Below are 27,971 nucleotides of genomic sequence, written 5' to 3' on the forward strand. Positions count from 1 at the left end.
GCGTTTCTTCAACTCCTGGAAACTAGCCTCACATTCCTCTGTCCATATGAACTTGGTATCTTTCTTCAACAACTCAGTCATAGGCTTCGCAATCTTTGAGAAATTCTCAATAAATCTTCGGTAATATCTTGCGAGTCCAAGAAAACTCCGGATCTCTCCAACTGTTGTTGGGGCTTCCCACTTGGTCACGGTTTCAACTTTAGCGGGATCTACTGCTATACCTTCTCCAGATATAACATGTCCGAGGAATCCTACTTCCTTCAACCAAAACTCACATTTGCTGAACTTGGCATATAGTTGATGTTCTTTGAGCTTTCCAAGTACCAAACGCAAATGCTCCTTATGCTCCTCTTCATTCTTCGAATAAACCAGGATATCATCAATGAACACTACGACAAACTTATCCAAAAACTCCATAAACACTTTGTTCATCATGTTCATAAAATAGGCAGGTGCGTTAGTCAGACCAAATGACATAATGGGATACTCGTACAGCCCATACCTGGTGGTAAAAGCTGTCTTCGGAATATCCTGTTCTCAAATCTTCAACTGGTGGTATCCTGATCGCAGATCGATCTTGGAAAGTACCTTAGCTCCTTGCAATCGATCAAACAGATCATTGATCATCGGTAGTGGGTACTTGTTCTTGATCATTACTTCATTCAATCCTCGATAATCTACAACCATCCTTAACGATCCATCCCTCTTCTCCACTAGAAGTACTGGCGATCCCCAAGGCGAAGAACTTGGGCGAATATATCCTTTATCCAGTAACTCCTTAATCTGCTTCTTAATTTCCACCAAATCCTTTGCTGGCATCCTATATGGTCTCTTTGATATTGGCCCTGTGCCTGGCAATAACTCAATCAAAAACTCAATATCTCTATCCGGTGGTATGCCTTGCAACTCCTCTGGAAATACATCAGGGAAATCCCTTACCACTGGTACTTCCTCCTGCACAACTCCTGTTAGGCAATTTACTTGTGTCCTCTTTGGCACATGTCAGGATACATACTTGATCCTTCTCCCTTCTGGTGTGGTAAGCAAAATTGACTTACTAGCACATTCAATATTCCCTTCATACTTTGATAACCAATCCATGCCTAATATCACATCCAATCCTTGAGATTCCAATACTATTAGGTCTGAGGGAAAAACATAGTTACCAATCCTTAATGGTAACCGATCACACCATAGACTAGCCACATACTCTGCTCCAGGCGAGGTTACTAACATGGGTGACCTAAGGGCTTGGGTTGGTAGGTTATAATTATCCACAAATCCCCTTGAGATGTATGAATGCGATGCACCAGTATCAAAAAGAACGAGTGCAGTAAATGACTTAACCAAAAACTTACCTATTACTGCATCGGGCTGAGCTTCAACGTCCTCCATGCTAACGTGGTTCACCTGTCCCCTGTTGAAAGGGTTCGGCTTCTTCCCAGAACTTCCATTGCTATTTCCATTTTGTAATTCAGGACATTCATTGGCATAATGTCCTATCTTCGAACACTTAAAGCAAGTGACTTGGCTTAGGTCCTTCTTGGCTGGGGTTGAGGGGTTGGTGCGGTTCTGGCCGTTGCTTCCTCCATTGCCATTACCATTCTTGGTGCCATTGTGATTGTGCGAGCTACCTCCTCCATGGGTATGCTGAAAATGTCCTCCCGGTCTAGGGGTAAAACGTAGCTTCTGCTGAGCTCCTGAATTATACTTTCCTTGTCCATACTTCCTCTTGCGATTCTCAATCTGCTGCTGCTTCCCTTCAATCATAAGAGCATGATCTACCAACTCCTGGTAGTTGTTGAAGGTGGCTACCATCAACTGCATGCTCAACTCATCATTCAGTCCTTCTAGAAACTTCTCCTTCTTAGCTGCATCCGTAGCAACGTCATCTGGGGCATAACGTGCTAGCTTACTAAATTCCTCCACATACTGGCCAACTATCCTTCCTCCTTGGCGCAAGTTGCGAAACTCACGCTTCTTCATGGCCATAGCTCCTGTTGAAACGTGTGTAGTACGAAAAGCCTGCTGAAACTGGTCCCATGTGACAGTGTCGACAAGGAAAGTGGCTATGAAATTCTCCCACCATGATGTTGCGGGTCCTTCTAACTGATGTGCGGCAAACTTCACCTTCTCCGCATCTGTGCATCCTGCTGTGGTCAACTCCCTAGCTGTCTTGCGGAGCCAATCATCTGCTACTATCGGCTCGGTGCTACTGGAAAACACCGGCGGATTCAGCCTAAGAAAACGGGCTAAGTGGTCAACAGGTGGTGGTGGTGGGTTGTTGTTGTTGCTCCCCTGGTTCTGATTATGGACTAGCAACTGCATCAATGTGTTCTGCTGCTGGATCAACTAGGTGAGCTCTGGTGGAAAGCCAAATCCGGGGTCACGTCTCGGAGGCATCTGAGGGTTTAGAAAAGATGAGATATAAGAATAGAGGGGGTCTAAAGAGAAAACACTACCCATATGCACATGAGGCAAAACAAACAATTCAATTCAATCAATCAAACAAGGGCATACAATCGATCTATCTACCGCAAAAGTGCTCGTACTACTATATTTACATGGTGGACTACTACTACTGATGAGGTGGTCTACTAGAAATATTCTTCGGTTGCAGACTCCATGATATCTGCTCCAGCTTCATCAACATAGTCATCATCACCACTATCTTGTTCCGAATCGGTGCCGTCGATGATGATGTAGTCTTCCGGGCTAATTTCCTGGGGTTCTTCGTCTTCATCTACTGGCGTAGGGCCTCCCATAAATATTCCAATCTTCTTGATCAGGTCGTCATTCTTCTCCACCAATACTTCAATTTCCTCTTCATAATCTTCACGTGTAGCCTTGAGTTCTTCCTCCAGTTCCTTGATTCTAGTCTTTGCCTTCTTCAGGTCTATCATGTCGACGCACATCTGGTTCACCTGTCGTTGAATGTGCTGGTTTAGCTCCTGGATAAAAGCTGCGATTGATCTATCCTTCCTGGTGATGATCATCTCCCAGTGTTCATCTCGGCGCACACAAATCTGGTAGATAGTATCCTTGAGATCCTTGTGGTAGACTTCTCCAATGCGTCCCATGGCGATGTGAGCTGCCATGCTCTTTCCTAGACTCCAAGTTGGTGCATCAAAAGAAAACTCTATGGGCTCAGTGACTGGCATGAACGTCCTTCCTGGAACTTGAACTTGAATCATCCAGCGCTCTTCTTCAGGTAAAGTGGCGTTGTAGGTTCCCGTGAAGCCTTGTACTCCTATATTCAGGTATCTAGTGACTTCCTTCAAGTGGCGTCCAAAGGGTGTATCTTCATCCGGTTGTGTGAACTTGTTCCTTGCATCCTCCATCCTAAAGAGTATAAAAGATGAGAGGTCAGAAGAGAAGAGAGTGAATAGTGATCTAGGTCTTTAGCTTAGTGGTTGTGTCCTACAGTCAGCGTGTGCTCTGATACCATCTGTGTAGCGACCAGACCTCAAACAGTCTGATCTTTGTGCTCCGGTGTCATCCCTGGATCAGTAATGCTGACACCACACAGTACTCGGAGGATTTATAACAGAGTAGCAATCACACACTTATTACATCGAGTGTCTCAAAAGAGAACTTATTACAATAAATATGGCTTAAGGCCATCTAATAACGATAACAGCGGAAGGCTTGGAAGATAAGTGAGTCCATCAACTCCAACGGCATCACTGAGTATAGAACCACGACCTAAAAACTCCTTAATCGTCGTCTGAAAAGTCTGCAACATTAACGTTGCAGCCCGAAACGGGTCAGCACATGGAATATGCTGGCAAAGTAACACATAGAGAGTAATGGAATGAAACGGCTATACTATATGCATGTTTGGCTGGTGGAAAGCTCTATGGTTACAGTTTTGCGTAAAGCCAATTTTTCCCTACTTCAAAGGAATAAAATTTAATTACTATCATGGTGGTTGTTAAACATTGAGAATGGTTGACAACATTCTCAATCCCAATTAAGCATCATCATTAAACATAACCCAACAAAATTAATTTAGAGTAACATGTTGAGATTCACATGAAAATCCAAGTACTAGATACTCAAGATGTCCATAACCGGGGACACGGCTAACCATGATTAGTTTATTACACTCTGCAGAGGTTTGCACACTTTTCCCCACAAGACTCGATCACCTCCGTTTGTTTTCTCGCACTACAGGGTGTTTGAGAAGACGGATGACCGAGACATAGTCTTTCAGAAGCGCTAGCACCTTACGATCGGGTAGACCGTACCACCTACATCCCCTACATCTGCTAGTCTACCACTGTAAGAGTTCGCACGACTTAGTCAACTATGCTAGAGCCCATAATAGCTTGTGGCTGCACACGGAAGTTTCTAGTATGAATAGTCTCATGATCCCTTTGAGCCTGGGTGGCGGTCCAAAAGAAAACAGGCAAGTCCTGGAATACCCAGGTGCCTCAATCCACCCAGATGTGTGTTTAAGTTGCCACCTTAGATAAACCATTAATTAACAATCTCACATCTGTCATGGATTTCACTCACCCAATCCACGTCTACTAGCATAGCATGGCACAATAAGAAAACGTAGAAGTAACTCCCAAAGGTTTGATAATAAATAGGTAATAGGTACTACCTCATCTACTTCCCATTGCACAATTTAATTAGATCCTAATCATGCAATGTGTGAGGATTGATCTAATGCAATAAAACTGGGTAGTAGAAAAGGTATGATCAAAGTGTTACTTGCCTTGTTGATGATCCGCGAAACCTAACGATTTGAAGTAACAGGCTGCGCACTCCGGGTATTCTATCGCAGACAAACAAACAAGCATACAATAAGTACTCATCTAATGCACAGGTAAAACTCAAATAAGAGATCTAACCAGAAAGTTGAACTTAAGAACTCCGGTTGGCAAAAAGAATCAAATCGAACGAAGCAACGAAAGGCAAACGGCGAAAGAAAACAACTTCGTTCTACTAATCTGGATCTAGGGCAAATTTTACAGTAACAAAAACTTGTTTAAGTTGGTTAAACGGATAGAGGGTTTCGAGAGGAATCCCTAGGCGCTTGAATCGCCTGATTCCGATAAACGAGCGAAAAGTTAAACTAAAACGAAGATCGGATCAGGAATCGCGATCAGAAAAATCGCGGATTTAATCCGAGAAAAAGAAAAACGACAAACGCCGAACTTTTTTCGGCACGGAAATCGAGGCGCGACGAACCTCGGGCGGCAGGATCGTCGTCGCCGGCGGCGGTGGCTCCGGCGGCGCGCGCGGATCGAGGCGGGGCTGATGGGCTGGGGCGGCTCGGGCAGCGCTATTTAAAGGCTGCCCCCGGGCGGTGTGCCGCTCGGGTACGGCCCGAAGTCGGTTCGTTTTTTTATTATTCCGCTCGGAAGAAAAATAAAAAGAAATACTAAAAGGACTCAAAAAATTCCGAAATAAATTTTCACGGGCTTCTAAAATCAAGCCGCACAAGGTGAACATTTATTTGGGCCCTAAATGCAATTTGGAAAAACGCACATTTTTCCTAAATTCAAATAAAACACCGAAAAACTCCGAAATAAAATCTTATTTGATTTTATTATTAAATCCTCAATATTTATTTATTTTGGGAAAGTCATTTTATTCCCTCTCTCATATTTTTGTAATAGAAATAATTTATGAGAAAATAAATAAAATCAAATGATCCTATTCTCAAAATTTGAGAGAACTCAAAAATGAAAATAACGAAATCCCCAACTCTCTCCGTGGGTCATTGAGTTGCGTAGAATTTCTAGGATCAACCAAAATGCAAAATAAAATATGATATGCATGATGCTCTAATGTATAACATTCCAAATTGAAAATTTGGGATGTTACACTTAGTCTTTAGCATGCAAAATTCCCCTTTTGTCCATGGTGCACGGAGACCAACAGTTACAATATCGCCGTCATCTACATAATAGGTCGGGGCTGCTTTGGTAACTTCCGGTTCCTCCACTACACGGCACCCCCATTTCCTCTCCCCCTCCCGCAAAAACGACTAACTCCATAGCACCAGAGCATCTCACATCACGTCGTCCGTACTTCATAGGCCTTTCTCCCCTCCTCTCGAAACCCTAGACTGCTCATCCACCGGCGTACCAGAGCTCATTCTCTACCAGCGGCGTCCACCTCACCATATCAGCTTTTGCGGCTGCATCTACCCCTCCCACCTCCCCTAGAAACAAGTAGACTGCTCATCCACCACTATAGCACAACCCATTCAGTGTCGGCCTTGTCCACGGCGTCGGATCTGCTTCGCCGGTACTCTCGTCAACCGCAGCGCATCTGCAGCGGCTCATTCATACTCCCCACCGGAGACGCTTCGTCCACACCCCCCGGAGCCGCCCCACCGACGCCCCCATCGACGGCCTCTGATCCTCTTCGCCGACACCTTCCTCAACCCTACCGGAGCTGCTTCGCCGACAACATCGTCAACCCCACCGGAGTAGCTTCGCCTATACCATATTCAACCCTACCAGGGCTGCTTTGCCAACTCACAAGTCCACGGCCTCAGATCCGCTTCCTCGCACCCTCATCCAACCTACCAGAGCAGCTTCTGACACCCCGTCCACGGCCGCAGATCCGCATCGTCGACACCATCATTAACCCAACCACCGGAGCAGCTTCACCTACGCCCTCGTCCATGGCCACAGATCCGCTTCGCCCACACCGTAGTCCACCCTACCGAAGCGGCTCCACAAACACCCTACTCGACGGTTCTAGATCTCCTTACCGGACCCCGACAGCCAGCGCAGCGTCATCACCCTTGACATTTCTAACCTGATTCAGCTGGCAAAAACTATAAGGGCGATGTTTCTTCTGGATCTAATAGCTTGGCCAACCAAGATCCTGGACCGAGGCAGTGCTATGATCTTGTAAGTGTGTTTGTCTCTCTCTCTTGTATTGTTCTGTGCCTGCCAGCGTGTTTTGCCAGGATTTTCGACTAGTAATCCCTTTGTGTAGACAATGATTTCTACTACTGGCTGCTAAATTAGATATGTAGATGTCATACATGATACTACCTCGTACCTCTGTTCCTAAATATAAGTCCTTCTAGAGATTCCACTATAGGCTACATACAGAGCAAAATGAGTGAATCTACACTTGAAAATGCATCTATATACATCTATATGTGGTCCATACTAGAATCTCTACATAGACATATATTTAGGAACAGAGGCAGTACATTACACAAAATCGTAGGTGGCATGTAGGAATTCCAGTACACTACATTAGGCTCCCTTAGAGTGCCTGCTAGTCCAGCACACAGAGTCATGGCTAGTTTATGCTATGCACACAATCATTCATTGGTGGTTTAAATATGCGCAAGGGATATGCAATGTATTATCATATAGAGATGTCTAAAATTAGCTGTGCCAACTTGCAGATTGGGTTACACAATGAAAAAGTACAAGATGTATGTGGCAATTTCATGGAACATCGCAAAAAAAGGAGAGCCAGCGGTGAGCCTATACAGTGTGCTATGGTACGTCACTCCTCCATTGCAATCATCGTGACATGTTATTTGTATGTCAGTTCCTATAGGCCAAGTTTCTTAGGGACAGTTATTATGAGTTATCCTAAGAAAATAAGCACCTGTGAATATAAGCTCCATGTAATAAGCCAACCAGTTCTTTTCATTGTGTTTTCAGCTTATCTTTGGTATGATAAGTGAAAAGTCTAGATTGCATTATATTTTTTTCATTTTGCTGCCCATATGAAAATTAGCTTGACTTGCAAACATCACAAATTGAACCCAGTGCAGTAATTAATATGATAGGAAAACAGACCATCACTGTTTTCTCAAAATGCAAATACAAAGATACCATCTACTTGGCACAATCTACTTTGTTCAATGTTCTCCATAGAGATCCCATTGCCTAATTTAAACGAAAAATGCATGACCCACATTTAAATGAAGAACAATTATTTATTGAAATTCGATGGTCCAAGTGGCTGGTTATTATCATATAGCATCACCACCTGAAAGCATCATATAGCACCAACAGCTCATAGAAACTCATCATACAGCAGCAACAGTGTGCAGTTCATCATATACCAGCAGCAGCTCATAGCAATTCATCATGTAGCAGCAGCAGGAGCAGCTCATAGCAATTCATCATATAGCAGCAGCTCATAGCAATTCATCATATAGCAGCAGCAGGGGCAACTCATAGCAATTCATCATATAGCAGCAACGGCTCATAGCAATTCACCATATAGCAGTAGCAGGAGCAGCTCATAGCAATGCATCATATAGCAGCAGCAAAAGCAGCTCATAGCAATTCATCGTATAGTGGATCAGAATGAAAATTTGGCAAAAAATCAGAGGAGATCCTCACCTTGTTGGATGAGCTCATCCTTCAACAACACCTCAAGGCCACATCCTGGGAGGTGGGGAGGGGGAATAAGGTTCCTTCTGCCGTAGTGTGGCATCAGCCATAGTTGTGGAGCGCCTGCCGGAGTAGTGCGTTGGACGAACCACAGTGGAGCAGCTGCTAGACACCATGAGAATGAGGGGCGGCACCAGAGGGAGGAGCGGCTAGGGAGATTTGCCCCTACCCGCCGGCCATGTAGCCTAGCTGGACAGAGCATCATCGAGGACCAGGCCAGATGGGACCCGTGGCGATGGCTTGCTGGAGGAACCCTAGTGCTGCAGGCAGGGGATCGAGGTAGAGGGAAAGGGGAGAGGAGATGCAAGCGGGCAGGGCAATGAACGCTTGTGTGTTTGTTTTTACTTGAGGGTGAGGTGTGATGCGGGCGTCACCAGTTGCATTTTGAGTGTAATATAGGCAGACAATGGAGTCATTTCACTATTCCCCTTCCCTTCAATTTTTAGTGAGGTTCTACCCAAAACACCCCCCTCCAAAGCAAAATTAGTTAAGCCCAAGCCCATAACTCAAAAATGACTTCTTTACATCTTTTATGGCTTATTTTGGCAATAAGCCCTGAAAAGGCGGAATAGAACTGGCCCTTAACCTGCAATTCAATTGTGAGTGCAATGATGAATCACTCCTGCCTGCTATAGTGTACATTTAGGCATCATCATACATGGCATAACCTAATACATGTGCATTCCATTGTAGAATCTGGAATATGCAATGTTTATGTTAGTTCATACATTGCACATGATGTTTAAATGCCCCTTAAATCTGGTCACTCAAGTGATGGTCTTTAAGCCTACTTCTTTGCTTATTTTCTTGATATGTAAGATTTGCTCACACATCTGTTCAATTGCTTGTTTGCATCAGCCAACCATGCTAGGACTATTTGCTTTGATTACTTGCTATTCTTGACCTAACACTCTAACAGAGCTTGCCAACGATTTAAACACTAAGGGCTGCTGTAGTGGGGACTTTTCTAACTCATAGGTGACATAAAGGTTTGGCTCTACACTAAAGTAGGCTCTCCAAGAGTACCTGGAGATTTAGTTCGAAGGTATGCCTAGTTTTTACATAGTGCAGACAAAGTAAATGCTCATTTCATTGTGTGCAAATGCAAGAGATGCGACATGTTTCATTATGTGGTGTTGTTTTGTTAAATCTCATCCTTTTGTGTTCACAGATTGGAAAGTATGCATATTTATCTTCCAAGGAGACGAGTAACTAGTTTGTGTCACCTTGCAGAGGGGGTGCAATGAAGATAAGGTTGAGGATTTCCAAGTACATGATGTTAGGAAGGATCCTTGCAAGAGAAGTAGGAGTTGCGCTGAGCCTCTTCAACCTGTTAAGGTAAGTCACTATATCCAACTCAATAGTTCAATTCCTTGTTTGTTTTAGGCATAATTAATTTGCTCTTTTCAATTGCTTTATTTGTCCTCAGTTAATGAGATGCCTAAAGAATGATGCCTAATGTTGGGTACTTGTATAACTATTAGTTGACATAATTAAAGGCCTTACCATTCAATTACTCTGCCGAAGTGTGCCTGAAGCTTTAAAGTCTATTAACCAACTATTATTGAATGAGGCTCACAATCTAGTTTATACTAGGCTAATGATTGCATAGTTTTGCTTGCTGTAGCATGTTTGTATGAAATCCTCTTCTGTTCATTATGTTCCCTAAGGCTTTAATTGAGCTACAAAATGGCCAACTGCTTGCTTACTTCTACACAACATGATGTCTAAATTTGTAGCTTGTATGTGTTTTGGATTTGGCCCCAACATCATGCTCCTGTTGTGAGCTAAGAGAGATTTTTGTATGCAGGCTGCACAGACTACCTTTTTTATAATTTTTAAAATATCACCTGCTTATGCTTCATGACGTGTAACATTATGGTTAGTCCTGTTTTGCCATGTACAAAACAGTCTGTCTTGCTCGCTTCACTGTTGTAACTATATTTTTGCCCTAGTCATGTGTACTTACAAAAACATTTCAGGATGAAGTGACATCAACACAAAGATCTGCAAGCAGTGCGGCATGGCCGTTACCGAATGATTATGGCTTGGAATTGGAATGTGCTGATGTTCTCGAGCATCAACTAGAGGTGACAAGACAATGTGTACATGATTTTGAACGTACAATCAATAAGTTGAGACTAGACATGCAGGTATTAGATGTAGGAGTAAAAAAATGAAACAAGACACCGAGGTAACAACGAAGGAATTGGAGATTTTGCAGATTAAAATTTGTGCTATCTAAATCTGGCCAATCCTATTTTCTGAAGAGATTATAGTTCAAATGGTAAGTTATGTTGATGCGCGTCCATGATGTATGAGCTGTATTTTCCCAGTGTATGTAATTTGCTGTTTGTGTATGCTTTATTATCACTGGTGCCGAACCATAATGCCCAGTCGGTATAATCAGCTATAATTTCTTTAGTGTATAGTGTAGGATTATTCTACTTTTCTATGCCTTAGTCTCTTTATTTTATAGTGTATGTTTTTTAGCGGTGATAGTATAGAGTAGGATAATTCTTTGAATATGCTATATCGTTCAAACGGGGGCCAACTCGCCCAAACGTTGTAGTGACCATGGCCCTCCACAGGCCGTACGTTCCATGGGCCATCTACAGGACGGACGATCCCTGGCCTTCTGTGGCCGTCGGATTCGTGGGCCTTCTATGGGCTGTTGGATCCGTGGGCCTTCTATCGGCTTTCGGATCCATGGGCCTTCCATGGGCCTTCTATGGGCCGTCAGATCAATGGGCCTTCTATGGGCCGTCAGGCCAATGGGCCTTGTACGGGCCGTCTCATCTATGGGCCTTGTACGGGCCGTATAAGGAGCCGTAAATGGGCTAGAGTGGAAATCGTATGTTTTATGGGCTGACCATAATGGACCATTAATCGCCCGTATTTCATGATGCTATGAAAATGGCCCAACAGATTAACGGGCCACAAACGGGCCGACTATATCCACGGGCTGAATTTGGCCCACAAGCAGAAAAGGCCAATAACGGGCCGTAAGTAAACGAATGCTGGAAATGAGCCCAAGAATAAATGGGCCCTGAGAAGGCCGAAAGATAACATGGGCTAGAAACGGCCCAACGGTATAATGGGCCGTTAATGGGTATAAAGTGATACACTATTCATTACGGGCCAGTTTTAGTACGAGCCGTTAATGGGCCGAGGGTTACTAAGGGCCTCATATGGGCCGAAAGACGTCATGGGCCATACATGGGTCGGAAGTAAAAACGGGCTGGAATTATATTGGACGGCCCAGATGATGCTACTGGGCCTAATTCGGATAGGCCGTAAACGGGCCCTAGGTTAGCGGGTTGTAAATGGGCTATATGCGAACAGGCCATTAACAGACTTGCCGTGGGCCGACCCGCCATCTTTTAACCAAGTCAAACGGGTCGGCCTTTTCACAAGAATGGGCCTCTATTGGGCGGTGCCACATGTCGATGTATCATAGGCGCTTTGGGTCCAATGAGTGGATGACATCTGTCCCAACGGCGAGCCGACACATGTTCCCTCCAGCCAATGATGATTTTACACGTGGAAATCCCCATTGGTCGGGGCTGTTAACGGGTTATCGGATCCAAAACCGGACCCGATAGCTTAATGATGTTCCGTTACGGTGGATGCCACGTGTCGGTCACCCTTGACGAAAGCACTTCTGTGACGCGCAATTTATCGTCATGGAAGTGGACACTTCCGTGATGATAATTTTTGTAATGTCATGGAACACTTCTACGACAACACAGGTATGCCTATCTTGATTCTGTCATAAATTTGTCATGGATGTACATGCATGACAGAAAACGTGACCTACTGCGGCAAACACGTATCATCACGGAAGTGTATTTTTTTGTAGTGTGTAAGGTGCATGGCATGAGAATATAACTGTTTATTCAATTGAAACTGAAATCAACATAGAGCAAGTTACAATAGCAAACACGTTAAAGAAACACGTTTAAAACATACCTGTTGCGCCATTGGAGTTTCAATTGCATCCTCCAAATTTGAAATTAGTTGGTATGGGTAAATACAGTGATGCAAGAGCAAAGTAGTATGAACCATAGCTATGGAACCTGACCTGAGAACAATTCTTCTTCTGCTTTAAGCATTGACTTGGGGTTCGGAGTGGTGGTCCTCGTGCTTTGGGCACTGAAGTTGCCTTACTAACTGCTTGTGTTTGGGTGCTCTATGGTGGAGACGGTGTTGTGTCAACGGGAACTGGGTTACTATCTGCTGGGGTTGGGGTTAGAAGGGGTGTAGCTGGTTCTCTGTCCAACTGGGTAGGAGTACAATCTGCGTGAGTCTGGGTTATGTGTGGTGGGGCTGGTTTTTGGGCAAGTACAACCGTGGTTCTATCTCCATCGACAGGTAGCATGATCTTTTCTGAAGACCATTTTTTTACTCCCATAGATACTGCCATCACCCCCTCCAATTGAAATGGCTGATAAACAAGAAAAGTAATTGAACGTACATACATTGTAAGATAGACAGGTGCAATGGATAGTAGGGAAGAAAACAGGGCATGAAATAATTCACATTTATGTTGTCTAACCAAACAGAATAGCAGGACATAATTTCACATATATGATGGCTAATTAAACATGATAGCGTGACACAATTTCACATGTATGATGGCTAACTAAACAGGATAGGATGACATACCTCAAAATATGATGACTATGTAAACAGGATGACCTGATATAAATATACGGTGTGTCTATGAAAGTGGTTGGCATGCCATAAATCACAAACATGCCGTCGATGGAAACATGATGGCATGATATAATTCATAGATAGAATGACATAATTCAAAATATGATGACTATGTAAAGTGTGAATAGGATGAGATGATATAACTATATTATGTCTTTAGAAAATGGGTTGGCATGCCATAATTCAGATACATGCTGTCTATGTAAACATCATGTCATGATATAATTCAAATATATGATTTCTATACTAAGGAAGTGAGCAGAGGGCAATCGCATATATGACGTGTCAACTAAGGAGATGGCACTCAATATCATGTATATGATGTAAAAAACTAAGCATTGCAATACAACATATGCATGATATGAGTAATATAACCCTGCCAAGTTTGAGCATACACCTCAGGGGGATAATAGGACTGGTCATATGCCAATGAATCCTCCTCTGAAGAGCTATCTGTAACCATTAAGATATCTGCTTCACCAGGTAGCATTGTCTTCTCTGAAGACCTTGTTTTCACTCCAGATTTCTCCACCACCAATGCAAATGGCTGATGCACAGGAAGAGCAGTTGAATATACAAACATTGTCGACAAAAGTAATGAAAAATACAAAAAAGGATGGCATGATATAATTCACATATATGACGCTTGGGTAAACAACATGGCATTGCATAATTCACATATATAATGCCTTGCAACAAGATAGTATTACATAATTCACATATATAATGTTTTGCAACAAGATGGCATTGCATAATTCACATATATGGTAATTAGACACTAAACAGGTGGCATTCACACAAAGCATGTCTAAACTAAGCAAATGACATAGCAATGCAAGATACCATACACATGATATGAGCAACATAACCCAGCCAAGTTAGAGCATACACCTCGGGGGGGATAGGACTGGTCATCCGTCTCTGAATCCTCCTCTGAGGGGCTATCTGTAACTAGCAAGACATGTGCTTCGTCAGATAGCATTGTCTGCTCTGAAGACCTTGTTTCCACTCTAGATTTTTCCATGACCGTGTCGAATGGCTGATGCACAGGAAGAGTAATTGAATGCACTAAAATTGTTGACAAATTTAACACGTAATAAAAAAAGATGTCATGATATAATTCACATATAAGATGACTGGCTAACTAGGGTGGCATTGCAAAATTCACCTATATGATGCCTGGCTAAACAAGATGGCATTGCATGATTCACATATACGATAAAGAAACTAAACAGATGGCATTGACACAAAGCATGTGTAAACATAGCAGATGACATCTTTGATGTATACAGTAAGCAATGCAAGGCACCATATGCATGATTTTACCAACATCAGCATGCCAAGTTAGAGCAAAGTCCTCATGGGGTAAATGGGAGTTGTCTTCTGCTTCTGAATCCCCCTCAAAACAGTTATCTTCCTCTTGATTACGATCTGAAATGGGTGGAGGGGGGCTGCCTTTGCGCCCACCATGGAGCGACGTCTGCATGAAATTTTATTGCCACGCAAGGCTCGTCTCTTTTGCTCTAAATGTTCAGTTCCATAGTGCAAAATAACTGACATGCATAGGAATAAAACATAGTGAGATTATGTCAGGAGTGCATGCACAAATCCAGAGTGATGGTAGCAAACTGTGGATAGACCCAAAACAAATGATAGCAGGCAGATAATAGCTTTAGTTAAAATATACAGATAATGGCTCCTTTAAAGTTTGTTTGCAGCCAACATGAAACTCATAGTAGACACCCGAGATTAACCAGATAGTAGACAGATAGTACTGATTGCTGCCCCAATATGTACCCCACAACCATTTAAAAATTCAAGTTTCAGCATAAGTTTGGACCTGAGTCGGAGTCTAATAGGTGAACACGACGATAAAGTAGCATGTTATCATATTAAGCAATGCATAACGTAAGCAAACACGAAAGAGTGCGACCTCTATTGCGGACCGCGTAGTCCTCCAGGTCATCTGCCCAGTTGATGATGGTAATGCAGTTGTCGTGGCTGCCGATAGCGGGGAAGAAGATCTGAGGCGGCGAAAGACAGTCTAGAGAGCGGATCCCTGCTGTGGTGAACCCTTTCGTCGTTGGAGCAGCTGAGCTAGGGTGGAACACAGCACCGCAGGAGCAGGACAAACCACACAAGGTTTTCTTTGACACATATCTGTAACAGAAGTAATTGTGTAAGGGCTTGTTTGAATTTGAGGATTCTAACAATGTAGGGATAGGAAATAGACAGGAATAGGATAGGAATGCACGTGCAAAACAGAGAATTTAAAAACACAGGATTTCTGCCAATCTAGGTGTTTGGTTCACAAGAATTGGAAGATCACAGGATGCAAAGAAGCATGGTGAGATTAAGTCAAACCACAAGAAGTGTACAACCTCTTTGGCGAAGCCATGTCAATCTCGGCGTGATTGGGTAGGCCGGTGAGGATGCTCCGGCTGACTTGGCTATCGGAGGAGGGGAAGAAGATCTTAGGCGCCTAGAGATGGAGCCCGAGGTACTACTCCGCTGTGATGGAGGGTTTCGTCGTTGGAGCAGCTCCCGTGAGTTGTACGACGCCGAGGCTGACGCAGGACAAGAGAGACAACGTTAACCTGAGTGGAATTCTAATAGCATCTCCAATAGATGACGTAAAATACATAACCACAAAGTGCTAGATGTATACATCAGCCGCTCATCTCTGAACTTAACTGTCGGAACTGAATTTAACTGTCGAAACTGAACTTAACTATCGAAACTGAATTTTGCTGTCGAAACTGAATTTTACTGTCGAAACTGAACACACCAGAGGTGAGGCTACATGTCAGTCGACTGACTTTTTCATCTCTGGTCAGTTGATTTTGCAGCCATCGGATACGAAATCAAGGGCCTGCAGTTCATCTTCAACCTCCACTCCCTGAGCCGCCAGCCAGCACCGGCCAAACAGCCGCCCCCCCGCCCGCCCCGAAAACACTCCCCACCGCCGGTCCGCCGCCACCCCGGCCATTCCTGTAGGCCCCCCCATGTCAAGCTTTTTCTTCGGCGATCCCCACGCGACGGCCCCACCACCGCCGGCGACCACTGCCCCCACCCTGAACCCTAAGATAGATAGTGGCGTACCTATCTGGCGAGCCCCCCTCCCCGCTGCAGCTGGTTCTTCCTTAACTCCGGTGAGCCCCCTACCCCCTGAAAATCGATTGACCCAAAAGTCAATTCAATCAACTGAAGTGTAGCTAAATCGGAGTAGCATCACAAGAAAGAGCAAGAGCGAGAGCAGCAGCGTGAGCAAGAGCAGACCAGGTAGGGGACCCAGAGCAAGAGCAGAGCAGCAACGCGAGCAAGAGCTGAAGCAGCAACAACTCCTACTGATGTGTACGTCGCCGCCGAGGGAGCGACGCCATGGAGGAAGTGGCCGGCGACGCCGCCGTGGATGGAGCCGTGCCGTGTCAATTTGAGACCGAGCGCCAGCAGCATCGTGAGATCGAATCAAGAAGAAAATGCGGCGATTAGTGTACAACCTCTTTGGTGGCGCCGATTAGGCCGCAGCTTCATCCGAGGAAACGGTGATGATCATGCTCTTCTGGTGGTGCAGGTGAAGACAACGGTGTGGGAATGGAGGTGGTGCGAAAGACGAGGGGAATATCGGGGCAGCTCCTTGGAGGTGGAGGACGGGGTGGCTGAACTGGCGGGATGACCAGATCAATGACATATCATCATCCGGTACGGTGGATGAGGGACGTCGAGGTGTTGCTGTGGACGATGTCGTTAGAGAAGAGGCTCCGGCTGGGTGGCGGACAGAGGAGGGTGTGGGGCTTCGCGGGTTTTGCCGGCCTCGGTGTACGAATGGGTGGGTGGATGGGATGGGAGTGGGGGAACCATGGCTTAGGGACGCGCTTGTCCAAAATGTGGGGTAAGTTACGAAAGTACCCCCACTGATTTGAGGCGGTTCTTTCGGTTCAGGGGTATCACGGGCATTTCGCGTGTCGGGATTTCACAGGAGGTGGGAGTTTTCGCGCGTGTTGTAATTTTGGAATAGCAAGGCGCGGGTTGAGATGGAGGGAGTTGTTGGAGCACAACGAGACAGAGATTTATCTTAAATATTTCGGGGTAACAAGGCGCGGGTTGAAGAGGCAGGAGTATCGCAGCACAATAGACAGAGACGCTAGCTTGAAATTTCGGCATAACAAGGCGCGGCTTGAAATTTCGGGAGAACAAGCTTAATGTGTATCCAAAAGAAAAAAGACAATTTAGACTAGTATGATATACTACGTACAATGTTTTTAACACGCACAACACACACACAGACACCATTTAGACTAGTAAGGTACACGTGCATTACACGCATGAGATTTGGCAACCAAATTATGAATAAATACCACATTATAGCATGTAAGCTTTGAGTCATAAATGCATGGTTTATATGTTCATTTAATTCTTATAGTTCATTTCATTCAAAATCATCTTCTTTTTATAAGAAAGCTAATATATTTTAAGATTCATGAAATTGTGCGTTGTAAGGCATAAAGTAAAAACAAATCATGTAGAAAAACATTTGGGCAATTCTGATACGGAAGATTCTAGAACAAAGAAGAAGTGCTTGTGTTTTGAGGTTTGTGCATTATGCTTAAGTTCAACCATAGAGTCTTCTAGATTGTACATGTGGCAAAATCTGGTGGAATCTAGATGATATCCAACGGCCAGTAGTGCTCAAATTTTCCAGCTCTACACCATCGGATTGGCCTCATCCAACGACCATCTTTCAAAGTTAAAGTTATCCGCACACTATATTAAAAATGTAAAATAATATATATATATATCCCTAATAATAAAGCACGGATTGAGTCTCCGGGTTCACCGTCGCGCCAGTTTTTCAAAAAAGCCCCTACTATTTTCTGTATTCAACCCGCAGTCCCTACATAAGTGGATCTGCAAAAACGTTTCGATTTTGCAAACTAACCCCTGCATTTTGCGCTCCTTTCTTCATCTTATCCACCGGCTGGAAGGGGCGCACGGTCATCGACTGCACCCGCCGCGGGGACGCCGCGGCCGCCATGGCAACCTTCGACGCGGCTGTCTCCGGCCCGGACGCGGTGCCTGACCTCCAGCTCGCCGCACACCAGTACAATCAGCTCCTCCACTTGCTGGTCTCCGTGGACGGCACCGTCTTCCCCTTCACCCGGCCACCGCCACGCGGCGCGTGTTCGCCAGCATGCTGGAGGTCAGGGCGCCCCCATCCGAGGCCACCATCACCTCACTCACCTGCATCGTCATTGCAGACGTGGAGGGCGCCTACGAAGCCTTCAGGCTCGTCTCCTCCATGCGGCAGAAGTACGGGCTCGTGCCACGCCTCCGGTCCTACAGCACCGTGCTTGCCGCGTTCCAGCGTGCCGGAGAGGCTGGCAAGGCCTACGCGGTCGAGGCCCACATGACGGCCTCTGCTGCATCGCCGGAAGAGCTCGAGCTCGCCGCGCTCCTTGAGGTCAGCGTGAAGGCCAAGGACGCAAACAAGGTGTTTGAGTATATGCACAAGCTGCGGTGAGCTGTCGGCTGTGTGACAAAGGAGATCGCCAAGGGGGAGGGGTGGTTCTGGAGCTGGTAAGGCTGGTGACCCTCGACCTCCGCATGACGCTGGCCCTATCCCACGCCTATGGAGGCCCTCGCAGCCGCTGGGAGCCGGGGCGCGTTCCTCCACAAAACCTTGATCTGGAGCTTCGATGACGTAGGCCTCCATGCTGGGCCGAGGAGGAGAAGAAGGGGAAGAAGGGGGGCACGTCGGAGGTGCTGGTCGAGCGTGCCATCGAGGATGTTGATGATGGCAGCATGGGCGAGGCCGGGGAGGAGATCATGGATGATGCTTTACCGCCTGAATTTGTTGACCTGGAACAAGAGGGTAAGGTGGATGTGAGAACGGAAGCGCACGCCGTGGTGCAGGATGTCGTGGTGTCTGAAGCACCTGAGGTGCCGGAACCAGAGGTGAAGAGTGAGGAGGTGGTGGTTCGGGACACAACCAAGGTGCATCCTGCGCATCAACCAGAGACGAAGGCCGATGAGGTGCTGGTCAGGGATACGGACAAGGCTATTGTGGTGCAGGAAATGGAAGCAAAGGGTGAGGTGTCACGGTCTCGTGAGGCAGCTGGTGCGCAGACTACAGAGGTACATAACATTTCTGCTTGTTTACCATCCATCCCCAACATTTTGAAGCTGTGATGTCTCATTAGGCGGGCTACTTTTGTTGCTGGTGGTACGGGGGTAGGCAGTGGCGGTGGCTGCTGCTTAGATGTCTTTGCTGGTTCAGAGAGATAGATGGAGGTGAGTTTGTTCTGTGCTTATGATCGTGTTTGATAATGCCTGTTCAATGAGAGTGCCATTCAGTCAATTGTTTGTATGAATTCTGTAAAAGTTGTGTTACTATGAGTGAACAAAATCTTGTATGCTGCACCTTTGAGTTTGAGATGCAGATTTGTATTCCTTGTAAATAACTTAACTCTGACATCTTTATTTAAAAAATTGGATGCAACTGGGGAACTTGTATCATTTGTTAGGTATAAATGGCAGGAGCACAACCTATCCAGTAAATACAAACTATCTGCATCTCATGTTCAAAAGGACATCTTAAAGGCTTTGTCTTTCTAGCGTTGTCTGCTCACAATTCACCACCCTTCTTAATGAATTGGTACGCTCTCGGTATTAGCATTTAACATATTCAGTACAAACATGTCTTGAATTGTTTTTGTAGGATTAAATATAGCAGCACTTGTGCTTTTATCATTCTGTCTTAAATTATTCACACTGCTGGAACCACATGTGTAAAACTGGAAACATATTTTACCGAGTTAAGAGAAAATGATGCCAGGAGGCGTCATCAGCAGCGGTGGCTCGGAGCACAGGCGAGGGTGTTTTAGAGACACATTAGTATATTTTGATAGAGACTACTGGTAGTTAGACTGATTTCACCGTCGAGGCGATCCTTACACATTCATCAATATTTAATAACAACAGTGAATTTATCTCTATATATCTGCCTTCTTACCTTTTGGGGGCTTAGACTTGCTCTGTATGATATTACAGGGCTTGAATGAACCGCAGATTTCGTAAATCAGTAGTGTTGCTATGATTTTTCACTGCCACATGTTTTAACTTAATTATTGGAATCGGGAGCCCTCTCGAATTACTTATGCCTCTGGTGATTTGAGAGCTAATATTCTGTTTCTCCAAATACCAGTATGATGATTGCATTAAGGATTGTGATACGGTTGTTGAGAGGGGAAGGGAACTTCATGCTAACTGTGCTGACTTCAAGATGGTCTCAAGGGCACTGGCAAGGAAAGCAACTGCTCTTGTCAATCTTGCCAAGTCTTCCAAAGACTACGATGTTGCTGTTGATTCCAGAAGGCTATAACTGAGCATCAAACCTAGGTACCCTGAAAAGACTAAATGATGCTAAACGAGCAAAGAAGGAGCTCAAGCAACAAGAGTATTATGATCCATAAAAAGCTGATGAGGAGCGAGAGAAAGGTAAGCTGTGTGAATTATACTATTAACACTACTTTTTTGCCCCTAATAGTCTGGGGCAGTTAATGATGAGGTTCTGTGTTTAGTGAGTTCTCTAAGCCGCAAAAATACCCAGAAGCAGTGAAGCATTACACTAAAGCGCTCAGGAGAAACCTGAAGGATCCAAAGTTAATGATGAAGGTAGTTCTTTGTTTAATGAATCACTCGAATATGCCCGTTGTAAATATTAGTATATAATTTACGCATAATTATCGGTTACTGTCTTGAGGAATTTAGTATGGCAACTTGATAATATCTGTTCATTTTCCTAGGATGCAGCTGAGAGATACCTTTCTTAAACATACCAAATCTCATACAGAGCACAGCATGGTCCTATAATTCGATAACAACATTACTTGTTTTTCCCTGCTGCCGAATATGTTGTCATGTGTTGTAAACTTTCAACAAGTGGAGTGAGCAGTCTTAGAAGATCAGTGGACATGTAGTCTTATTTCTGACGTCCAAATTTCATCATACAAAAAGAAATACTCAGTGTAACCATATTTCTGACTTTTGCAAAAAATAGTTAAAAATATATTGCATAATGGCACGTGGAGCAGGTTATATTTCATTTTTTGCCCGGTGCAACGCACGGGCATTTGTACTAGTATATATATATATAGGGGTATAGATATAGATATGTGATGCGAAAGCCACCCATCATCTCTAATTAGAATAGTGTGTCCATGCACGGATGCAATGTGGCCAAACGATTTCTGCCATCGATATCTCAAATCCAAACTAGTCTAACCTTGTTCAATGTGTATACATTACAACATGCTCGTTTCCAAACCACACCGCGCAGATCTCCATTATATTCATGCATGCATGGGTTTCAAACATCATGCTCTCTTATTCAAATATTTGAATTCAACTTTACATTGATTATGACCTCACCTAGTCTTTTACACCCACACATTGGTCTTCTCTTTATAATTGTACCACTAACTATCTCTCGTGCATGCATGCACACACACTACCAGTCGGCATTATCCATCGCACACATGCAATCTTTTTCTTTAGGTAGGTCTCCCATGAAGGCACACACACACACATCCCCCTCTTCATCATATCGGGCATTCTTTATCTCTCACGTGCATGCGCAACGATCGATGTTCCTCTATGTGTGTGTGTATATAGCTAGGCGTTTCATAGTTTTCCACATAAACCGATCAATCTATATATCGAGTGAGGTCTCACCCTCTTTCCCACGTCCACATCGATCAATCTATACCTCTCTATATAGGATTACATATATAGCTAATACACCCACATTAATTATATATCCAACGCCGCTCTCATCATCCATCCCTTCCGCTTCATCTCTCAGACGCGCACACAATGGCGAAGATAGGGGCAGCAAGGGCCCTGCCCCCCTAACATCACTATATATCAAGGCTAATATGAATGTGATCATTAGACAATTGCTAGTAAAAATGGTTTAAGTTGATGAATTGGCCCTCCTCGTAAAGGATTAGCAATGCTTGGCCCCCTAGCTCATGGGACATTATTCATGGCTCCGCCACTGCGCGCAACAGTGCATGTTCTCGCCCCCTCTCTCCAAATATCGATCTCGTAGTTGTTCACTCCTTCATAGTCTCCCTCCACTTGGCCCATCGCACCATCTTGTAGCCCCCCACCAGATTTTGCCACATGTACAATCTACCAGACTCCATGGTTGAACTTAAGCATCATGCACAAATCTCAAAACAACAGTGGTTCTCCTTTGTTCTAGAATCTTCCGTATCATAACTGCCCAAACTTTTTTTATAGTTGAATTGCCATTATTTGTTTTTTACTTTATGCTTTACAACGCACAATTCCATGAATCATAAAATAGATTAAGGGCTTCTTTGATTCAAAGGATTCTCGAAGGAATTTTGGAGGATTCTAATCCTTAGGAATTTTTCCAATCTTGGTTGTTTGATTTGTCGGATTGTAAACCATAGGAATTTTTCCATATGACTCATTTGCACTAGATTTCATAGGAAACATCCCATCAACTCAAACCTCGTTGAAAGAATTCTGCGTTTTTTCTATGCACAATCAAACACTCGTACCATCCTATAGGATTCAAGACGACATTCCACTCTAATCCAATGTTCTTCCTATTCCCACGTTTTGGAAATCCTACGGATCAAAGAGGCTCTAGGTTTTTTATAAAAACTAATTGATTTTGAATGAGATGAACTATAAGAATTAAACGAAGGTCTACATCAAGCATATATGACTCAGAGCTTACATGCTACAGTGTGGTATTTATTCGTAATTTGGTTGAAAAATCTGACTCATGCAATGCACGTGTACCTTACTAATACTTCGAGTATGTGCAAAACACAATGGCACGCTACACAGTGTCTCTCTTATAGTTCATGAAGCCACGTGGCACATGTGGAGGCATTGTGGCGACATCCTTGTGTGGATTGATCACAATGACGTGCTGCTGGTTCCAGAAGAATGTACTCGTCCTGCTCGAGCCGCACTGGTGGTACATGCACGAAGTGAAGATGTGCACGCACGCCACGCACGCACTCATTCCCTCGCACGCACACACGGGTACACGGGTGGACGCAATTTTGTAACAAGGTCCAACCCATGTGATAATTTGATGCGTGTAAAGTCCTTCACTTCATTGATGGTCAATTAGTACAGTGCATGCAAATTGAGTGGACGTGAGGCGGAAGAAAGACATGCGCGTAGTACTGCGCGCATGTGAGTAGTTAAATCATGGGTTGCTAGTAGTACTTCCATTTGTCTCCTTCGTATTTTGTGCCAATTTTTGACAGTAACATAATATTTACGCATCTGAGCAGTGTAGTCTACTTGAAATTTATGTTCCACTAAACTCATCGAGAGCCGTTTCGGGCCTCGAAACAAAAAACCATCAATTAATCTTTACCTTGTTGCCATCACATTCAAAAGTACTAGTGCTACGATTAAGTCCAAGCCTGCTCACACCTACCAGTACGTACCAAACCTGAACGTGTTCCCACTATGCAGGTTTTAGTACTAGTGCTAGTACTTAGGTTATAAAAAGGGGAACTACCTAACCGAAAATTACTCTACATTCCTCCTCATAAGTCCTCCTTCTTCGTCTGTCCTTGCCATGGCCGGTGTGCAGAGCTCTAGGTCGAGAACTACTCGTAACAAGGGAGTGGCAACCAAGGCCGTGGAAAAAAAGAGAGGGCTCGCCGCCACGCAGATACCTCGAAAGATCTCTCACGGGCAGGCGATGGCTCCAAGGAGCGCCCTAGACGCGGAGGCGAACATGCGGCGTTGGAGTCGTTATGCCTCGACGGCATGCCCGGTCAGCTCAATAAGCACCTCAATAACCAGAAGGAGTTCATCCACGGCTTGGTGCAGCTGCTAAAGGAGAGCCTCGACGACATGCCCATTGAGCTAAATGAGCAGGGGGAGTTGACCGTCGGCTTGGTGAGGCTGCTGAAGGAGAGCATTGTCTCGGAGAAGAAGGCGACCGGCGAAATCCTACAACTTCAGGAGGACAAGGCGAAGCTCTGCCACTAGCTCGACCTGCTGAAGGAGAATAACGCCAGCTGGAAGAAGCTGCATGAGAATATTAGTTCCTCGATGAAGATGTTGCAGGCCCTCGTCATAGAACAGAAGGAGGAGTTGGCGAAGCTCCGCATCGAGCACCCGACTGCTGTCAAGGTACGTAATGCGGCCGTGGAACAGATGATGAAGGCTCGCGTCGAGAAATCCCGCGTCATGGACACAATGATGAAGATTGTGGAGGAGACGCGCAAGGAGATGGAGGTCATGGAGGCGATGAAGAAGCAGTTACAACTCCGCGGCCAGCAACCCTTCATGTAGCGAGAGCAGTACCCCAGACTTGTGTGTGCGTCTTCCTTCTTTTTTTGGGGTGATAATCCTCCTTCTTATTTTGCTCCTGTGTTTCTTATTTTGCTTCGAGCGTTTGGCTGCACGTGTCACCTTCTCCGCAAGGGATGAATAGAACAATGCTAAAAATGAGATGACTAGCAAATTAGATCATTCTTTATCACCAATAGAACAATGCCTCTTGCTAGTAATATATAATAAGAGTAGAGAGTAGAGGATATGGCACTGGGCGGCCGTGTTTCGTGCTCCTCCGTCGTACTCCAGTGGAAAACTTGTGTATACCGCATGGTTCTTTTCTCCTCCTCAGGTCGTCGGCACATTTATACGAGCAGTCAAATCACAAGGCCCCGCCTTCCAGCAGTAATGAGCCGTCAAATCGCAAAGGCCCTCGCCTCTCATGAAAAGGACCAAGCTAGACTGCCCCGCCCTCTAGCCTTTTAAAAAATCTACATATTTGTACAGTAGTAGTATCGATGGATTGCGTCGTGGAGCAAAACTAACAAGATGTAATTAAAGAAAAAAGGTGGTACATATAGAGAGTGCTTGTCGCCAAATTATGCATATACTATATGACACTACCCACTATGAAGGTACTAGTAACATAGACTAGTAACTAGTCTATGCTACTCTCCACTATGACCAGCCAAAGTCGAGGCACGGATACCAACGAGGGCCTGGTTGTGTCTATACTTGGACAACTGACCCGACTGCATGCGTACCAGGCAGACGAAGCTTGTGTCGTGTTGGTGCCGTGTGTGGCCCGCACATTAACCAAAACGTCACGCCTCCATCTTATCCTCCGCGTTTTAAACTTCTCAATCTCAAGGCCAAGGAGCAACGTGAAACCTATGATAGAGCCAATCGGATGGTTGAGAACACTACAATTCGTAGCTAAAGATGTGTGCGTGAGAGAGGACGAGTGCATGCGTGCACCTCTTCTCAGAGTACAACTGTATGTGGGTGGCATCGACCTAGGGAGCAGTGATGGTGCGTGAGTGATGGTGCGTGCGAGAAGTCCCGAGAGATAGGTGTAATTCGTCTAAAAAAAGACTAGTCTATAGCTCACCACGAGGCTATTCCTGTCGAACGCCAAGCGTAAGATATGTATCCGACGGTGCCAGTTTTTGCACGTACACAACAGCAGAAAAAGAACTAGTACCATGGCATATGCTACACCACGGCTGAGAAAATGTGCCGATGTTATGCCATCCGGGAATAGTGCCGCACTTCGAAACTAGAACCGTCAATAAATTTTGAGCACATCTCGTCACATTCCATATTACTACTACTACTACCACGCTATATTTAATTGCAAACCTGTTCACCCCGATCACAACCTAAACGGTTTCCCACTGAGGAGCGTATTAGTAGTACTCGGTTATAAATACTACTATGCTAAGATGGCTGCACATTCCTCCTCAACTCCTCATCCACAAATAACAATCAAGTCAATAAAGCCATAGCCAGCGTGAGTTCTGGGTTGAGAGATTTCCACCAGGGAGAGGTGAGCATGGAATAAGAAGCACGAGAGATGTCCCGCCTCACTGCAAAAGCAGCCGATATGTCCAGTCGCGCAGTAGTTGCAGCACAGAGGTCCCACCGCGCCGCTGAAGCAGCACAGAGGTCCCGTCGCGCCATCGATGTAGTAGACTGGTCCGGCCACGCCGCGGAAGCAGCAGAGATGTCCCGCCGCACCGCTGAAGCAGCAAGGAGGTCCTGCCGCGCCGCGACGGCCTGGGAAAATTTCTCGCGGGCAGGCGAGGACTCTTACATGCGCATGCATGTGATTGTCCATAGCCAGATGGATCAGATCTCCAGCTGGGCGAGGATGCAGGACGAGGCTACCAGCGTCAGCCAGCAACTAGGGGAGGGCACTGCGAAGCTCCGGGGCGAGCGTGACCTACTGAGGGCGAAGATCCCTGGAAGGGCGAAGCAGGAGTTCGAGACCGCTGCCTTGTTGCAGAGGACGGGCGTCATCATCAAGAAACTTATGGACGAGAATGCCATGCTCCGCATCGAGCGCAACAGGATGGTGGAGGAATCCATGGATGCTACCAAGCAGCGTATTAAGGACATGAAACTGATGAAAGAGATCATTGCCCGCCGCGAGAACTAGTCTCTGCGACTTGCAATGCATAAAGAAAGTAGAGATCAGCGAGCCAGATCGTTGTATGTGCCTTACTTCTTCTTTTGCCCTTATGTATTTCGGGCATAGCCGCATGTGCCTTTTTAAATTATCTTCCTAATTATGTAAGACAATTATTATCCACTCTCGTCGTCCTTATATATATTCATGAGTCTTGCTATAAGTCGCAGTAGATGCTATATAGGTCCATCGGATCTTACATCAAGATCCATGCAAAATTTTCTTTTCAGGTTTTCTTTTTTCTCTCTTAAATCTCAGTCGAGTGAGACATTGCCACGCCATTAAACAGAGGCTCAGGCGCCATTAATGGAGACCTTGGGAGAGAGGTGGACAGTAGATGGAGGTCAAAGGGCTCGCACGCCTCCCGTACTCAAATAGCTACCCTGCACGGCGCCTCCTAGCTAATAAAAAAGGGGACACATGGCGGCACGTAAATGGTAAATAGAACGCGACGGTTTCAATAATACGTATGTTTCCGATTGTAACGTGATAGCGCTTGTTCCAAAATGACTTTGTTGATTCTTAATGTGTGCGCCTTTGCAAATAGGACAACAAAATTACCACAGCATGTTGGTGCCATGTCATGACACCAATCCAAGTTGCATGATTTTCATGCGTGTTTCGGATTTACAGGAATTAAAAAACCAAGTTTCTCAATGTTTCTAGCCGAGCCATGACGCCTAGATGTTTGAATTTCATTCCCATTTCTGGCATGAGACCTATAAATTTACCCGAGGACACACATGTGATTTTTCATCCAGCTTTGGTGCACTGGAGCATGTGCTTGTATTTAAAATTTGGATTATGCACACAAAGGTGACACGTTCCCTCTCAGAACCACGAGCCTTCTTGAGAGAAGCTCTGGTTTGCAAGAAACTTATACCAAAACTTGTTCCTATTCTGCAATTTTTTTACCACAACATGGTAGTACCATGACATGACACCATGCCAAGTTTCATGATTTTCAGGCGTGTTTTGGATTTACAAGAATTATAAAAGCAAGCTTCTCAATGTTCTCAGTCGAACCACGATGCCCAGATGTTTGAATTTCATTCCCATTTCTTGCATGTGACCTAGAAATTCACCCGAGGACACACATGTGATTTTTCAATCAACTTTGGTACACGGGAGCATGTGCTTGTAGTTCAAATTTGAATTATGCACATTAAATGACCAAAAACTCAATTAATGTATAAAAAAGGCCAAACGAACCCGGAATAATTCCAAAATTTAACAGGGCACTCATATAGTTCTATATTGCCTCTGTAAAGAAAATCTGGGGGAGGCAGCGTATATTAGAAATGCCATTAAACATT

General features: G+C 44.9%; 1 protein-coding gene across 1 annotated transcript; it reads left to right on the plus strand.

Moving 5' to 3' along the window:
- Positions 1 to 18,944: 18,944 nt before the first annotated feature.
- LOC125554832 (uncharacterized) lies at positions 18,945 to 19,377 on the plus strand. The gene is made up of 2 exons (XM_087519766.1): positions 18,945 to 19,253; positions 19,354 to 19,377. Exons 1-2 carry the CDS (start codon positions 18,945 to 18,947, stop codon positions 19,375 to 19,377), a joined length of 333 nt encoding a protein of 110 aa, XP_087375892.1.
- Positions 19,378 to 27,971: the final 8,594 nt, after the last annotated feature.

The sequence above is a fragment of the Triticum urartu genome, chromosome 4A (genome assembly GCF_056163025.1).
Source record: "Triticum urartu cultivar PI428250 chromosome 4A, HENAU_Tu73, whole genome shotgun sequence".
Lineage (NCBI taxonomy): Eukaryota > Viridiplantae > Streptophyta > Magnoliopsida > Poales > Poaceae > Triticum > Triticum urartu.

Coding starts and splice junctions, on each gene's coding strand:
- LOC125554832 (XM_087519766.1), top strand. CDS start 18,945: ATGGATGATGCTTTACCGCCTGAATTTGTTGACCTGGAACAAGAGGGT. Junction 19,254..19,353: donor CTGGTGCGCAGACTACAGAG/GTACATAACATT, acceptor GTACGGGGGTAG/GCAGTGGCGGTGGCTGCTGC.